Genomic DNA, 16113 nt, shown 5'->3' on the forward strand with positions numbered 1-16113 from the left:
TTGGCTGAAGACTGTCTTCTGTGATGGTGGGGACCTCAGGAGTAGGCCAATATGGATCATCCACTCAGCACTTCTGGCTAGATAAGCATATGACAGAGAAGAGAATAGAGGGTTATGCTGATTGAGATAGAGGAGGGATGGGAGGAGGCTTGAATGGAGCATAAACGCTGGCCAGGATTGGTTGGGCTGAATGGCCCGTTTTTGTGCTATATATTCTATGGAATGGTACACGTGAATCCCAAACCGGGCAGCGCACCCGGATCTGCGTGGTGGTGGGGCAGGGTGCGGGGGTGGTTCTAGCGCGACGAGGGAGAGGCTGGGGAGGTGCAAAGACTCTCTGCGGGACCTAGGGGGAGCGCTCCTGCTCCTCCTGGCAGAAAAGGAGTCCAAATGGAATCAAATTTCTTTAACTTACCTTGGCCTCTTCTGGGCAGTCGGCTCCTCCTGCCGGGCTGCAGACAGTGCAGGACTTCCCCCAGCTTGAAGTTAATATTAAGCTGCGGTGCCAATGACATCATCGGGCTGCGACTTTCGAACGTTAAGTAGGTCTTTAGCGGGAGTCTCGTCGATGACCCGAAACACAGCGGGTTGGAGCCAGGAGCTGGAATTTTAACCCCTCCCACGCCCGATTCTCGTTGGGCTAGAGTGGTTAAAATCCCAGCCAATATCTTTCAATTAATTCAACCATTTTAAGTGCAACATACCGATAATTAAGGTTACCAGCTGAGCAGGCAGTCCAGTTTTTGGAAGGACTATCTGGACATTTATAAAATACAAACTGGACACCAAAAAAATCCACTTTTTAAAACAAATGCCTGGCTTTATTCCACTTAATCCTGTGCTTTACGGTCTGAAGTCAAGCATTATTAAAGTCATTATTATTAAGGATTTTGTCCTATGGCAAAAAGGCAGTAACTTTACTATAAATTACCAAGTGCCGTCCTGATCAGTCTGATTCACAATAACTGCATATCAACACGAATTCCAGACAAGTGGGCAGGAAATCACTTCTCGATACACAACTCAGACCCACTTCAGTGAATCAGTTTGCAAGTCAACCGACCAATTTACACGTTCCAAATTAAACATCGGTAAGGTTTTTTTTCTCTCTCTGTGAATCCGAAAGACATTATAAAAAAAAGCTCATTTGTGACTTTTTGTTTTTTAAATCAAGAGCTCTAACTGCAAGTGGAGCAGATTGCATTTTGAAATGGAAGAGTTTTTGGTCCTTCCTGTGCACTGCAGTTGTAGCCTTTAACCTGGTAGGAGATGGAGGAGAGCAGGAAGCAAGAGGTTTTTTTTTTGGTTTGGTGTTTTTGGGGAGAGTGAAGAAAGATTGAGGCCGGGTGTGTGTGTGGGGGGGGGGTTTGTTCTGTGGAGGCGGCCTAGCGGAGCTGGGCTCTCCGGAGCCTGCGCTGGAGTGAGACGATGCCGCCGCTCTGACCTCTGACCCCCCTCACTCTCACCATGGCGACCGCGGACCTCCTGTCCCTGGAGCAGCAGCTCTCCTGCTCCATCTGCCTGGAAGTCTTCAGCAGCCCCGTCAACCTGCCGTGCGGCCACACCTTCTGCCTGGACTGCATCCAGAAGAATTGGGACCAGAACGCGCTCAACTCGGTCAACGTCTGCCCGCAATGCCGGGCCGCCTTCGTGCCCCGGCCCGCCCTGCAGAAGAACATCGTCCTGTGCGGCATCGTGGACGAGTTCAACCGGATGGGGCAGGTGGCCGCCCGCCTGGCCGCCGACTCGGACGTCCCGTGCGACTCGTGCGACAGCCGGCCGAGGGCGAGGGCGGCGCGCTCCTGCCTGACCTGCCTGGCCACTTTCTGCGAGGCCCACCTCCGGCCTCACTACGACAACGCCGCCTTCCGCGACCATCAGCTCACCGACCCCGTCAAAGATTTGGACAAGAGGAAATGCAAATTACACTGCAAGCTGCTGGAGTTCTTCTGCAAGACCGACCAGATGTGCATCTGCGGCCTGTGCATCCTGCACGCCCACCGAGACCACAAAGTCATTACCACCGAGGAGGAGAGCACCGAGAGAAAGGTAATGCGAAAATCACACTCCCATTCAAATGGGGAACTTTCCTCACCAACGAGTGTTTGGGCAAGTGACTTGTCTTTTGTTTGTGTGAAGAGAGTGTTAATAATAGGAGTGGACTCCAGACACTTCGTCCTAGTGCCCAACACAAACGTAGGTTGAAGGATCGCTCCCCAAAAACTGACTCTCACCGTTAGACATAATCATAGTTTCAGGTCAATGGACTGAGCAGTGTTATTTGTAAACGGTGTCTGAATGTTCTTCAATACGGTGATGTCACATCCGCAGTAATTATATGCACATCTTGAGTATTGTGTGCAGTTTTGGTCGCCTTATCTGAGGAAGGATGTTCTTGCCATGGAGGGAGTGCAGCGAAGATTCACCAGGCTGATACCTGGGATGGCAGGAATGACATATGAGGAGAGATTGGGTTGATTGGGCTTGTACTCGCTGGAGTTTAGAAGAATGAGAGGCGATCTCATTGAAACTTATAAAATTCTAAGGACTAGACAGACTAGATGCAGGAAGGATGTTCTTGATGGTTGGGGACTCCAGAACCAGGGGTCACAGTCTAAGGATAAGGGGTAAGCCATTTAGGACTGAGATGAGGAGGAATTTCTTCACCCAGAGAGTGGTGAACCTGTGGAATTCTCTACCATAGAAGACAGTTGAGGCCAATTCATTAAATATATTCAAGAAGGAGTTGGATATATTTCTTGAGGCTAAAGGGATCAAGGGATATGGGGAGAAGGCAGGGACAGGGTACTGAATTTGGATGATCAGCCATGATCTCATTGAATGGCAGAGCAGGCTCGAGGGGCCGAATGGCCTACTCCTCCTATTTTCTAAGTTTCGATTTGTTTTGCATTTGTAGTGTACATGTGCAACTGTTAAAATATAGGCTGCTAAAAAGTGTTTTGCCTTGCTACGCTGCGCAACCTACATTTTCCACCCTGGCTACTTTGCTGAGAGTTATCCCTGGTGTCCTGGCCAATATTTATCCCTCAATCAACATCACAAACAGATTATCTGGTCATTATCACATTGCTGTTTGTGGGAGCTTGCTGTGCGCAAATTGGCTGTCGCGTTTCCCACAGGCTTTAGTTTCCTGGATCACTGGGTCTGCTTCTGGGAAAGGTGGGACTTGTACAAGTCGGACGGTTTACACCTGAACCAGAGGGGGACCAATATCCTTGCGGGGAGGTTTGCTAGCACTGCTGGGGGGGGGGGGGTTTAAACTAACTTGGCAGGGGGATGGGATACAGAGTGGAGCTATAGTAGGGGGTGATTTACAGCCAAATACGGAGGAAAAAACAAGTCAGCTGGGAAGGCAGAGCAAATATGTGAAGGCAAAAGGGAATATGGCAAGGCTGGAAGGCATTTATTTTAATGCAAGGAGTCTTGCAAACAAGGTGGATGAACTGAAGTTGTTGTTGAACACATGGGAGTACGATATTGTTGCTATCATGGAGACATGGTTGAGGGAGGGTCAGGACTGGCAGCTCAATATTCCGGGGTATAGAATCTTCAGGCGAGACAGAGGGGGGTGTAAAAGGGGAGGGGGTGTTGCAATATTAATTAAGGAGTCAATTACTGCTGTAAGGAGGGATGATATATTAGCGGGTTCCTCTAATGAGGCCATATGGGTAGAACTTAAAAACAAAAAGGGGGCAAGCACTTTGCTGGGAGTGTACTATAGGCCCCCAAACAGTCAGGGGGAGATAGAGGAACAGATATGTAGGCAAATCTCAGAGAAGTGCGAAAATAATAGGGTAATAATAGTGGGGGATTTCAACTTCCCCAATATTAATTGGGATAGTCAGTGTGAAAGGCTTAAGAGGGTGCAGAATTCTTAAAGTGCATCCAGGAGAGCTTTTTGAGCCAACATGTAGAAAGTCCTACAAGAGAGGGGGCGGTACTGGACCTAATTCTAGGGAATGTAGCCGGGCAAGTGGTGGAAGTGGCAGTAGGAGAGCATTTTGGCGACAGTGACCATAATTCGGTGAGATTTAAGGTGGTCATGGAAAAAGACAAGGACGGCCCGGAAATAAGGGTTCTAAATTGGGGGGAAGGCCGATTTTAATATGATAAGGCAGGATCTGGCCAAAGTGGACTGGGAGCAGCTACTTATAGGAAAATCCACATCAAAACAGTGGGAGACTTTCAGAAGGGAAATAGAGAGAGTACAACGCCAACATGTTCCTGTAAAGGTCAAGGGTGGGACCAACAAGCAAAGGGAACCTTGGATGACAAGGGATATACAAAAATGCATTAGGGAAAAAAAGGGGGGCTTTTGGCAGTTACTAAAGACGGAGGAAGCCCTAGAGGAGTATAAAAAGTGCAGGGGCATACTTAAAAAAGAAATCAGGAGGGCGAGGAGGGGCCATGAAATAACACTGGCGAGCAAAATAAAGGAAAATCCTAAGATGTTTTATAAGTATATTAAGGGCAAGAGGATAACCAGGGAAAGGGTAGGGCCCATTAGGGACCAAAGTGGCAATCTGTGTGTAGAGCCAGATGATGTAGGCGGGGTTTTAAATGAATTTTTTGCATCTGTGTTCACTATGGAGAAAGACGATGTAGACATAGAAATCGGGCAAGGGGACTGTGACATACTTGAACATATTAGCATCGAGAGGGAGGAGGTACTAGCGGTTTTAGCAGGCCAAAAAGTGGGTAAATCCCCAGGCCTGGACGAGATGTATCCCAGGCTGTTGTATGAGGCAAAGGAGGAGATTGCAGGGGCTCTGACACAAATTTTCAGAACCTCTCTGGCCACAGGGGATGTACCAGAGGACTGGAGAACAGCTAACGTAGTACTATTATACAAGAAGGGTAGCGGGGATGAACCGGGGAATTACAGGCCAGTGAGCCTAACATCTGTGGTGGGGAAATTATTGGAAAAAATTCTGAGGGACAAAATTAGTCTCCACTTGGAGAGGCAAGGATTAATCGGGGATAGTCAGCATGGCTTTGTCAAGGGTAAATCATGTCTGACAAATCTGATTGAATTTTTCAAGGGGGTGACTAGGTGTGTGGATGAGGGAAATGCTGTGGATGTGGTTTACATGGACTTCAGCAAAGCTTTTGACAAAGTCCCGCATAGGAGACTGGTCAAGAAGGTAAGAGCCCATGGGATCCAGGGTGCCTTGGCGCGTTGGATCCTAAACTGGCTGAGTGGCAGGAGGCAGAGGGTGATGGTCGAAGGTTGCTTTTGTGACTGGAAGCCTGTGTCCAGTGGGGTACCTCAGGGATCGGTGCTGGGTCCCTTGCTGTTTGTGATCTACATAAATGATTTGGATGAGAATGTAAAAGGTATGATCAGTAAGTTTGCGGATGACACGAAAATTGGTGGGGTGGTAAATTGCGAGGAGGAAAGCCTCAGGCTACAGGACGATATAAACGGGTTGGTCAGATGGGCGGAAAAGTGGCAAATGGAATTTAACCCTGAAAAGTGCGAGGTGATGCATTTTGGACGGACTAACAAGGCAAGGGAATACAGAATGAGTGGTAGGACCCTAGGAAGTACAGAGGGTCAGAGGGACCTTGGTGTACATGTACATAGATCCCTGAAGGCAGCGGAACAGGTAGATAAGGTGGTTAAAAAGGCATATGGGATACTTGCCTTCATTAGCTGAGGCATAGAATATAAGAGCAGGGAGGTTATGATGGAGCTGTACAAAACGCTGGTGAGGCCACAGCTGGAGTACTGTGTGCAGTTCTGGTCGCCTCACTATAGGAAGGATGTGATTGCTTTGGAGAGGGTGCAGAGAAGATTCACCAGGATGTTACCTGGGATGGAGCGCCTCAGCTATGAAGAAAGACTAAACAGGCTGGGGTTGTTTTCCTTGGAGCAAAGAAGGCTGAGGGGGGACCTGATTGAGGTGTACAAAATGATGAGGGGCATAGATATAGGGTAGATAAAGAGGAACTTTTCCCCTTAGTAGGGGGGTCAATAACAAGGGGGCATAGATTCAGGGTCAGGGGCAGGAGATTTAGAGGGGATTTGAGGAGGATCTTTTTCACCCAGAGGGTGGTTGGAATCTGGAACTCACTGCCTGAAAGGGTGGTAGAGGCAGGAACCCTCACAACATTCAAGAAGCATTTGGATGAGCACTTGAAATGCCACTGCATACAAGGCTATGGACCAAATGCTGGAAAATGGGATTAGACTGGACAGGGATTGATGGACGGCGCAGACACGATGGGCCGAAGGGCCTCTTTCGGTGCTGTATAACTCTATGACTCTATTACAACAGTGACTACACTTCAAAAAGTACTTCATTGGCTGTAAAGCACGTTGAGACGTCCAGTGATTGTGAAAGGCGCTATATAAATGCAAGTCTTTGTTTCTGCGCTCGCCAACCTGCGTGTCCTGGATTCGGTTTAGAAAATATGGTCACCCTACCTGCGCACCAAGAATTCTGGGATAGCAGGATGAACAGTGAATGCTTTTAACTGTTAAGGAATGCACTAGAAACAGTGTGGGATCGCACTGTGTGCACCTGATCTCTCTCTGACTGGTGCCAAATACCACATTAACAGATCATAAGACCTAGGCTGAACGCTTAAGAGTCATTGATGAAATGATTCGATACAGCAAATACAGAGAAGCTATTTCCTTTGGTGGGGCAATCAAGAACATGGGGGCACAATCTGAGAATTATAACTGGGCCATTCAGGAGTGAAATCAGGGGGAACTTTTTCACACGCAGGGTAGTGGAAATCTGGAATTTTTGCCCCCAGCGGGGCTGTGGTTGCTGGAGCAATTTCAAGGCAGATATTGACAGATTTTTATTAGGTAAGGTTATCAATGGATATGGATCAAAGGTGGGTAAATGGAGTTGAGGTACACGATCAGCCATGATCTACTTAAATGGGGGAACAGACTCGAGGGGTTAAATGGCCTGCTCCTGTTCCGAAGATTATTAAGAAGATTATTAAGAAGTAAGATTAACAGTTTTTAGCAAGTTGATAATATTTCACACAATTCGCAGCGTCACTTTTTAAACAATACACGTCAAGAAACAGTTACAAAAGTAAAATACTGCGGATGCTGGAAATCTGAAATAACAACAGAAAATGCTGGAAATACTCAGCAGATCAGGCAGCATCTGTGGAGAGAGAAACAGAGTTAACGTTTCAGGTCGATGACCCTTCGCCAGCGCAGTTCTGACCAAAGGTCATCGACCTGAAATGTTAATTCTGTTTCTCTCTCTACAGATGCTGCCTGACCTGCTGAGTATCTACAGCATTTTCTGTTTTTATAGTCAAGAAGCATTTAGTCATTCTCTGCAGTACTCTAAACAACTTGGCCCACGTGTCCTTGATCAAAAGCTTTTATATGAGAAATGAACCTCAGAGGGTCCTCTGTTGGCCTCCGCCTTATCAGCTCACACTTTCAGCAACTTGCAGCGCAAAATATCATCGAGATTAAAAGGGCACGGGCAAGTCTAACGAGCGACAGATGCCATTAGATTCACTACTGCAGCAAATTATGGCCCAGTCATTTAAACATGTATAGTACACTTGACGTCGACAGACCTCTGATGTGTCACAGAGAGCTGTGCGCCATTTCTGTCACAATAACATCTACCTGTGATACCTGGGATGGCAGGAATGACGTATGAGGAGAGATTGTGTCGATTGGGCTTATACTCACTGGAGTTTAGAAGATTGAGAGGGGATCTCATCGAAACCTATAAAATTCTGTCAGGCCTGGACAGACTAGATGCAGGAAGGATGTTTCTGATGGCCGGGGAGTCCAGAACCAGGGGTCATAGTCTAAGGATAAGGGGTAGGCCATTTAGGACTGAAATGAGGAGGAATTTCTTCACCCAGGGAGTGGTGAACCTGTGGCATTCTCTGCCACAGAGGGCGGTGGAGACCAGTTCATTAAATATATTCAAGAAAGAGTTGGATATATTTCTTAAGGCTAAAGGGATCAAGGGATATGGGGAGAAGGCAGGGACAGGGTACTAAATTTGGATGATCAGCCATGATCTCATTGAATGGCAGAGCAGGCTCGAGGGGCCGAATGGCCTACTCCTGCTCCTATCTTCTATGTTTCTGCAAACAGATGGAGGAGGCACAAAAGGTTTGGCAGACTCTCCATTATGTGAGTGATGTCCCTTTAACTCGTTTATAACAGCATCACAGAAAACTGGTACGTGGCCACTGGCCTCACTTTCAAGGTGCAGTTACATCGTTCTTGCGCCATTGGTTTCTGATGCATGGGTTTAATACAGTCGGCAGCAACTGCAAGCTGAACTCGCCGTGTCTTTTAGAGCAGCGGTCCGGAAGGCCTGTTTTTTTCTTTGCCCTGACTGCCACTGATCATCCTGAACCCAGTAAGTACCCTCTTCTGGCAGTCGCACGATCCCTGTAGTAACATCATGGCATGAGGTCAGTACTTTGCGCATGTGTCTTTACATGCAAAATATACTGGGATCCGCTTTGTCACTGACATATACACACACACCTCTACTAGGCTGCTCTCCCATGACCTGGCTTGCAATACAAGAGACTTGCATTTATATATCACCTTTTCAGGACATCCCAAAGCGCTTCACAGCCAATTTTGAAGTGTAGTCGCTGTTGTAAGATGGGAAACGCGGCAGCCAATTTACACACAGCAAGCTCCCACAAACAGCAGTGTGATAACCAGATAATCTGTTTGTGATGTTGATTTGAGGGATAAATATTGGTCAGGACACCAGGGATGACTCCCCTGCTCCTCTTCGAAATAGTGCCATGGGATCTTTTACGTCCACCTGAGAGCAGACGGTTTAACGTCTCATCCAAAAGACAGCTCCTGTGACAGTGCAGCACTCCCTCAGTACTGCACTGGAGTGTCAGTCTAGATTTTTGTGCTCGAGTCTCTGGAGTGGGACTTGAACCCACGACCTTGTGACTCCGAGGCGAGAGTGCAACTGAGCTATGGCTGACACTCGGATAAAAGCAGGTTACGTGCAGTTTCCCTTGTGGCACAGGACGTTTGTGTCCGGACCTGTGGGGGGAGAAAAGCTCTAGTTTGATTTTTCTTCTTGGTGCCATGGTGTGTAAATGTAGCTGTATGCTGGAGGTATCGGGGTGCAGTGGGTGATGTATTGGGGACGGTTATATTAAAATCCCGAGCTGGAACTGTGCGTTGCAATGGCTTCTGAATTCCAGTTAAAGTTTTAACGTGAGGAGAGAGTCCATGTGGATGTCATCTCTCCACTAACGTTAAAAATAAACCTCTTTGCACCGATGCAAAAGCCGTAGCATAACTGGCCTTTTGTTTGTAAGTTAGCAGCATCTCATTTATAATGGTGTCTGGTGCTGCAGCTTTTAACCTTAATTTTAAATGGGCACTATCTTCATAACGTGATGGAACTGGTGTTTATAAACGGTATCATTTCAGACCTGCTGTTCTGTCTAGCTTCAGTGCTACAGGTTGGCCTACAAGCTTCTTATTTGAGCTGTGGCCATTTGTTGCAAAGCGATTTCACTTCACAGTCGCACCAATGCTGCAGTTACAGTCTTCCAACGTTACAACAGTAGGAAAGTGCTTCATTGGCTGTAAAGCACTTTGGGACATCCTGTAGAAATGCAAGTTTAAAAAAAATCTGGACTTTAGGCCCAACCTGCCACAATAGGAAGCGGAGTGAGGCATCCTGCAGGAGGGTGTCTCGCTCCACTTCACCTCGGAGTCCTTGACTCCGCATTTACACTCCCCAAGTTTAGCATCGGCATGAAGTGAAAAGTGCTTCACACAGGCGTAAAACGTGTAGGGTGACTGTAGCCTTGCATAAATGAGTCTGTTGTGATTTAAGCTGGTAAAATTAAGATGGCATTATTTTCATAGTCACTGTATTTGAATAAATGTTTTAATTGCTGTTTTGTGTCTGTTTGCTCTATATAAAGAAACTTCTTCAGGAAGAAAAAATAAGAAGGCAGAGTCAGATCGAAGATATTAATACAGCAATTATTAAATTAAAAGAAAATGTCACATCTATCAAAGTGAGTACCAATCCATACTTTAAAAAAAAAATTATAGCAGTTCTCCTGCTCGTTGTTTCAGTTCTGTTTGTATCTTCATCAACTAGGAAACAACATTCCAGGTGAGGTCTGACATCGATAAGCACTTTGTTGATCTGATCAACTGCATTAAAGAATCGCAGAGTATTGCAACGAACATTATTGAGAGTGAGGAGGCCGTTGCCTTGGCCCAGGCTGACAGCATCCAGAGCTGGCTGAACCAAAGGTGCTGTGGACTGACCAGGAAGACCGACGAGATAGACCGGCTCTTGAAATCTGACAACATCCAGCTCTTAAAGGTAAGGCTGAACTCTTTTTTTTAACCAAAGCTTTATCAGATGTATTTGCTTTGTAATCAATGCTTGAGGTTATCTGCAGTGCAATGATCAGAAATGTTACTTGGGGAGTTTGGGCATCGCATTTATATTGAGGAAGTCTTATCATGCGGGCTGAAAGACCGGAGAACTAAATTGAAGTCGTGCACGAGCCAACTGAGGGCAGGTAGCTGTCGATGAGCTCATTCAGATGCATGCCTGCTTCACTAGGCTGGCAGGGAGGCTGCTCGGGTGCATATCTGCCCCGGTAGACTGCCAGGAAATCTGCTCTCGTTCTTTCCCAGATCACCAGCCCGACAGGAAACTTGCTTGGATACATTCTCGCTTGGGGCCACTCCGATAGATTGGCAGGAACTTGCTCCGACACGGTTCCTGCTTCACTACAGTCAGGAAATCTGCTCACAATTAGCCCCATCTCACCCGATAGGGAATTTGATTGGATTTGATCTTACGTTGTCACATTCCGAGGTGCAGACTTCCTGTCTGGCTCCCTGGAAAATAACATTGAAATAATAAAACAGTGCCACCTACAGGAATCCCTTTTAAATCCCTTTGTTTATCTCCGTGCAGGAGACAACATTTGTTACTGATTTATCTGTTACTCTTCCTCTTGTGATTAGGACTTCCCTGACTAAAGGGTGAGCATGTGTCTTGCATCCAGATCTGCGCCAATTCAGTTTAATGGAGGATGTGTTCGTTGGTGACTTTGACGTGGTCAGTTATTTTGGGTTTCGGTACCTGTACAGAGACACCAGCGTCATTCTATGTGAGCTCAGTTGAGCAAGGTTGGAAGAAGTCTCGCCCTGTTCACAACCTGCAGCCGGAGCAATGACGCGCAGTGTCACCGAGCTGCCAGTTATGTTGAGCGCAGTGCTTTTGTTAAAGTGAAGTGGGACGGCTTCTCGTTGCAGCAGGTGTTGCCGCTCGCCGGTGGACCCCTGGACTGGATTGTTCCAGATGCTGAACCTGTCTGAAAATACCCTTGTACCATCATCTAGAACTCCTATAATTGTAAAGATGCAAGTGTCCGGGGAAAGCGCTAAAACTGCTTTTGCTGCCTTTGCAGGTGAACTGAGCTGGTGTCCACATTCACCTTCGATGGAAAGTCCACATTCTGTTTATGTTGCTGATAGTGTGGGGGAGGGGCGGAGGGGAACAGGACAACCAGTTCACTTGGTGACGCACACGTCCTCTGGCAGTAGCAGTTGGCAGTGAACCAGCAATGCATGGGGGCATTGTGCGGTTTCTTTCTGGTTTCGGGGCTGTGAGCAATGTGTTTTATGCAAGGGTGAGTCACGCTGAGGAATTACGCTTGTGATGTCCTGCTTTGTAGGACTTTCAAACCCTGGAAGAGATGGAGACAGATCAGGTTCTACCCACGTTGGACACTGATATTGATAAGCAACTCTCCAGTTTGAAGAGTGTCGTTGAGGAACTAACCAAAAATATTATGCAGCAGCTGCACGAGGCCCACAGGGAGAAGCTGCCCGCAGTCAAAGAAAATGGTTTGTATTTTCTTCTTTTATTCCAATTTTTTTCTCGCTCCCCTCCTCTCCTGAAGGTGTTGCCTCCCTCACTGGGTTCCATGGACGCTATTTGCCTGCTGGTATAAGTGGCCATTCGTCACACCCGAGCCTTGATGGTGAGTGCTGGCAGGCTATGCGACTATGAAGGACATCACAGTCAAACCTGATCCTGTTCCCAATGGTGCTGCACTGCACTCAGGCTCTGGCACACACACACACACACCACTTTCATAAAGGGTCCCTGTTTAACAATCGGACTCGATTTTACCATTCCCTTACCCAGGGATGCTGAGCCCAATTGTATTCCTTCTCTTCCCCCCCCCCCCCCCCCCCTCCTCTTTCCCAGAAGCCTTGGCTGACATCAGCTGACGCAGCAAAGACTGGGATCTCCCTGGTCTATATTATCCCTTTATAATAAATGGAATACTCATTATTTTAAACTGCCATTTTGAAGTTTGTGATACATCCAGAAAGTGGAGAAAGTAAAAATATAAATGAACATAACATTGAACAGTTCTGTGCTGTGAATATTTTAATGCTGAAAGGTGCAACATCTTTTAACTATGGTAAGCTGAGTTTAATCTGCATACACCAAGGTCGATGCAATTTCATTTACTGAACAGTGCCAAGTTCCCATTTTGCATGTATTGGTATAGGTTACTTTTCACTTTTTTTGTTGATCTATTGTCGACCTATTGCATAAAACATCATGCTGTCGCAAAAGAAATTGGACCTAAAATTGCGGTCGGCGGCGTACCTCCGGAGTATACGCACCCACCTGATGGTGACCCTCCTGCGAAACTTCGCGTTCTGACGCTGTGAGTAGGAGGGCAGTGTAATGGCCCACGGATCCCGGGGACGCAGCCTGTGCGGAAGCGTACCTGGGATCACGTGGACCTGGAAACAGAATTAGATTTTGCATCATTTCAGAAGGGAATCCCGTAATCAGATTTAATGGAATCCCACACTCCGAATTAATTACAATTTACAGGATTGGAATTTAATTCTAATTAGCTTCATTCCACGATAGAATAGCTACAGCACAGAAGGAGGCCATTTGGCCTGTCGAGACTGTGCCAGCTCTCTGCAAGAGCACTTCAGCTAGTCCCACTCCCCCGCCCTTTCCCCGTAGCCCTGCAAATTTTTTTCCTTCAGGTACTTCTCCAATTCCCTTTTCAAAGCCATGATTGAATCTGCCCCCACCACCCTTTCAGGCAGTGCATTCCAGATCCTAACCACTCGCTGCGTAAAAAAGTTTTTCCTCATGTCGCCTTTGGTTCTTTTGCCAATCACCTTAAATCTGTGTCCTCTGGTTCTCGACCCTTCTGCCAATGGGAACAGTTTCTCTCTACTCTGTCTAGATCCCTCATGATTTTGAACACCTCTATCAAATCTCCTCTCAACTTTCTCTGCTCTGAGGAGAACAACCCTAGCTACTCTAGCCTATTCACATAACTGAAGTCCCTCATCCCTGGAATCATTCTCGTAAATCTTTTCTGCACCCTTTCTAAGGCCTTCACATCCTTCCTAAAGTGCGGTGCCAGAATTGGATACAATACTCCAGTTAAGGCCGAACCAGTGTTTTATAAAGGTTCATCATAATTTCCTTGCTTTTGTACTCTATACCTCTATTTATGAAGCCCAGGATGCTTTTTTAACCGCTTTCTCAACCTGCCCTGCCACCTTCGATTTGTGCACATATACCCCCAGATTTCTCTGTTCATGCGCCCCCTTTAAGATTGTACCCTTTAGTTTATATTGCCTCTCCCCATTCTTTCTACCAAAATGTATCACTTCACACTTTTCTGCGTTAAATTTCATCTGCCAGGTGTCCAACCATTTCACCAGCCTGTCTATGTCTTCTTGAAGTCTCTCACTATCCTCCTCACTGTTTACCATATTTCCAAGTTTTGTGTCATCTGCAAATTTTGAAATTGTGCCCTGTACACCCACGTCCAAGTCATTTAGTATACATCAAGAAAAGCAGTGTCCTAGTACCGACCCCTGGGGAACACCATCTCCAGTCTGAAAAATAACTGTTCACCACTACTCTCTGTTTCCTGTTACTTAGCCAATTTCATATCCACGCTGCCACTGCCCCTTTTATTCCATGGGCTTCAACTTTGCTGGCAAGCCTATTATGTGGCACTTTATCAAATGCCTTTTGGAAATCTATGTACACCACGTCAACCACATTGCCCTCATCAACCCTCTGTTACCTCATCAAAAAACTTAATCAAGTTAGTTAAACACGATTTGCCTTTAACAAATCTGTGCTGTCTTTCCTTAATTAATCCACACTTGTCCAAGTGACTGTTAACTTTGTCCCTGATTATCATTTCTAAAAGCTTCCCCACTACTGAGGTTAAACTGACTGGCCTGTAGTTGCTGGGTTTATCCTTACACCCTTTTTTGAACGATGGTGTAACATTTGCAATTCTCCAGTCCTCTGGCACCACCCCTGTATCTAAGGAGGATTGGAAGATTATGGCCAGTACCTCTGCGATTTCCTCCTTAACTTCCCTCCGCATCCTAGGATGCATCCCATCCGTTCCTGGTGACTTATCTACTTTAAGTACAGCCAGCCTTTCTTGTACCTCTATCAATTTTTATCTCATCCAATATCTCTACTACCTCCTCTTTCACTATGACTTTAGCAGCATCTTCTTCCTTGGTGAAGACAGATGCAAAGTACTGATTTAGTACCTCAGCCATGCCCTCTGCCTCCACGCGTAGGTCTCCCTTTTAGTTCCTAATCGGTCCCACCCCTCCTCTTAATACCTTTTTACTATTTTTATATGCCTATAGAAGACTTTTGAATTCCCTTTTATGTTAGCTGCCAATCTATTCTCATGTTCTCTCTTTGCCCCTCTTATTTTCTTTTTCATTTCCCCTCTGAACTTTCTATATTTAGCTTGATTCTCATTTGTATTCTCAACCTGACATCTGTCATACATGCTCTTTTTCTGCTTCATCTTACTCTCTATCTCTTTCATCATCCAGGGAGCTCTGGCTTTAGTTGCCCTACCTTTCCCCCTCGTGAGAATGTACCTCAACTGTACTCGAACCATCTCCTCTTTAAAGGCAGCCCATTGTTCAACTTATAGTTTTGCCTGCCAATCTTTGATTCCAATTTACCCGGGCCAGATCCATTCTCAACCCATTGAAATTTGCCTTCCTCCAAAGAAGTATTTTGACTCTAGGTTGCTCCCTGTCCTTTTCCATAGCTAACCTAGACCTTATGATACTATGATCACTGTTCCCTAAATGTTCCCCTACTGACACTTGCTCCACTTGACCCACCTCATTCCCCAGAACCAGATCCAGCAATGCCTCCATCCTCGTTGGGCCGGAAACATACTGATCAACCAGCAATTGGTTTTTCATGGGCTGTGCAGATGGCCTGTCAACGCGTATGTTGACAGACCGCAAGTTCGGGGAAATCCCAAACTTGCGGTGAATTTCAAAGGAGGTATGATGGCGTACTCTGCCGCCATATCCACCGCAAAATCCGGGCCAATATGTACTTTGTATTCCATAAAAACATAAGAAATAGGAGCAGGAGTAGGCCAATCCGCCCCTCGAGCCTGCTCTGCCATTCAATAAGACCATGGCTGATCTGATCCTAACCGCCAATCTACTATCACAGAACCATCTCCTGAATCTAACAGAATTAGACACACGAAATAGGAGCAGGATCAGGCTACACGGCCCCTGGGCCTGCTCCGCTACCCACAGGGCCACGTTCGATCCGAACCTAGACTCGTGTCCAAATTCCTGCCCGCTCCCCGTAACCCTTAATTCCCTTTACTTCTAGGAAACTGTCTCTTTCTGTTTTAAATTTATGTAATGATGTAGCTTCTACAGCTTTTTGGGGCAGCATATTCCATGGACCTACCACCCTCTGAGTGAAGTAGTTCCTCCTCATCTCAGTTTTGAAAGAGCAGCCCCTTATTCTAAGACTATGCCCCCTAGTTCTAGTTTCACCCATCATCGGGAACATCTTCCCCACATCCACCCGATCCAACCCCTTCACAATCTTATATGTTTCAATAAGATCGCCTCTCATTCTTCTGAACTCCAATGAGTAGAGTCCCAATCTACTCAACCTCTCCTCTATGTCCATCCCCTCATCCCCGGGATTAACCGAGTGAACCTTCTTTGTACGGACTCGAGAGCAAGTATGT

General features: G+C 46.5%; 1 protein-coding gene across 3 annotated transcripts in view; it reads left to right on the plus strand.

Annotated features, from left to right (window-relative positions):
- The first annotated feature begins 714 nt into the window (after nt 1–714).
- Nucleotides 715–16113, plus strand: part of ftr41 (finTRIM family, member 41) — a 59512-nt gene continuing 44113 nt past the window's right edge. The window contains exons 1-4 of one of the 3 annotated variants that reach the window (XM_085963435.1): nt 715–2049; nt 9952–10047; nt 10134–10364; nt 11734–11905. In XM_085963435.1, the coding sequence (XP_085819561.1) occupies nt 1468–2049; nt 9952–10047; nt 10134–10364; nt 11734–11905 (1081 nt within the window). In that variant the 5' untranslated portion in view covers nt 715–1467. The remainder of the gene's footprint in view (nt 2050–9951; nt 10048–10133; nt 10365–11733; nt 11906–16113) is intronic. The other 2 variants (XM_085963433.1, XM_085963434.1) reach the window with 2 other exon arrangements.

Source organism: Somniosus microcephalus, chromosome 21 (genome assembly GCF_052327205.1).
Source record: "Somniosus microcephalus isolate GS21.2 chromosome 21, FLI_Smic_1.0, whole genome shotgun sequence".
Lineage (NCBI taxonomy): Eukaryota > Metazoa > Chordata > Chondrichthyes > Squaliformes > Somniosidae > Somniosus > Somniosus microcephalus.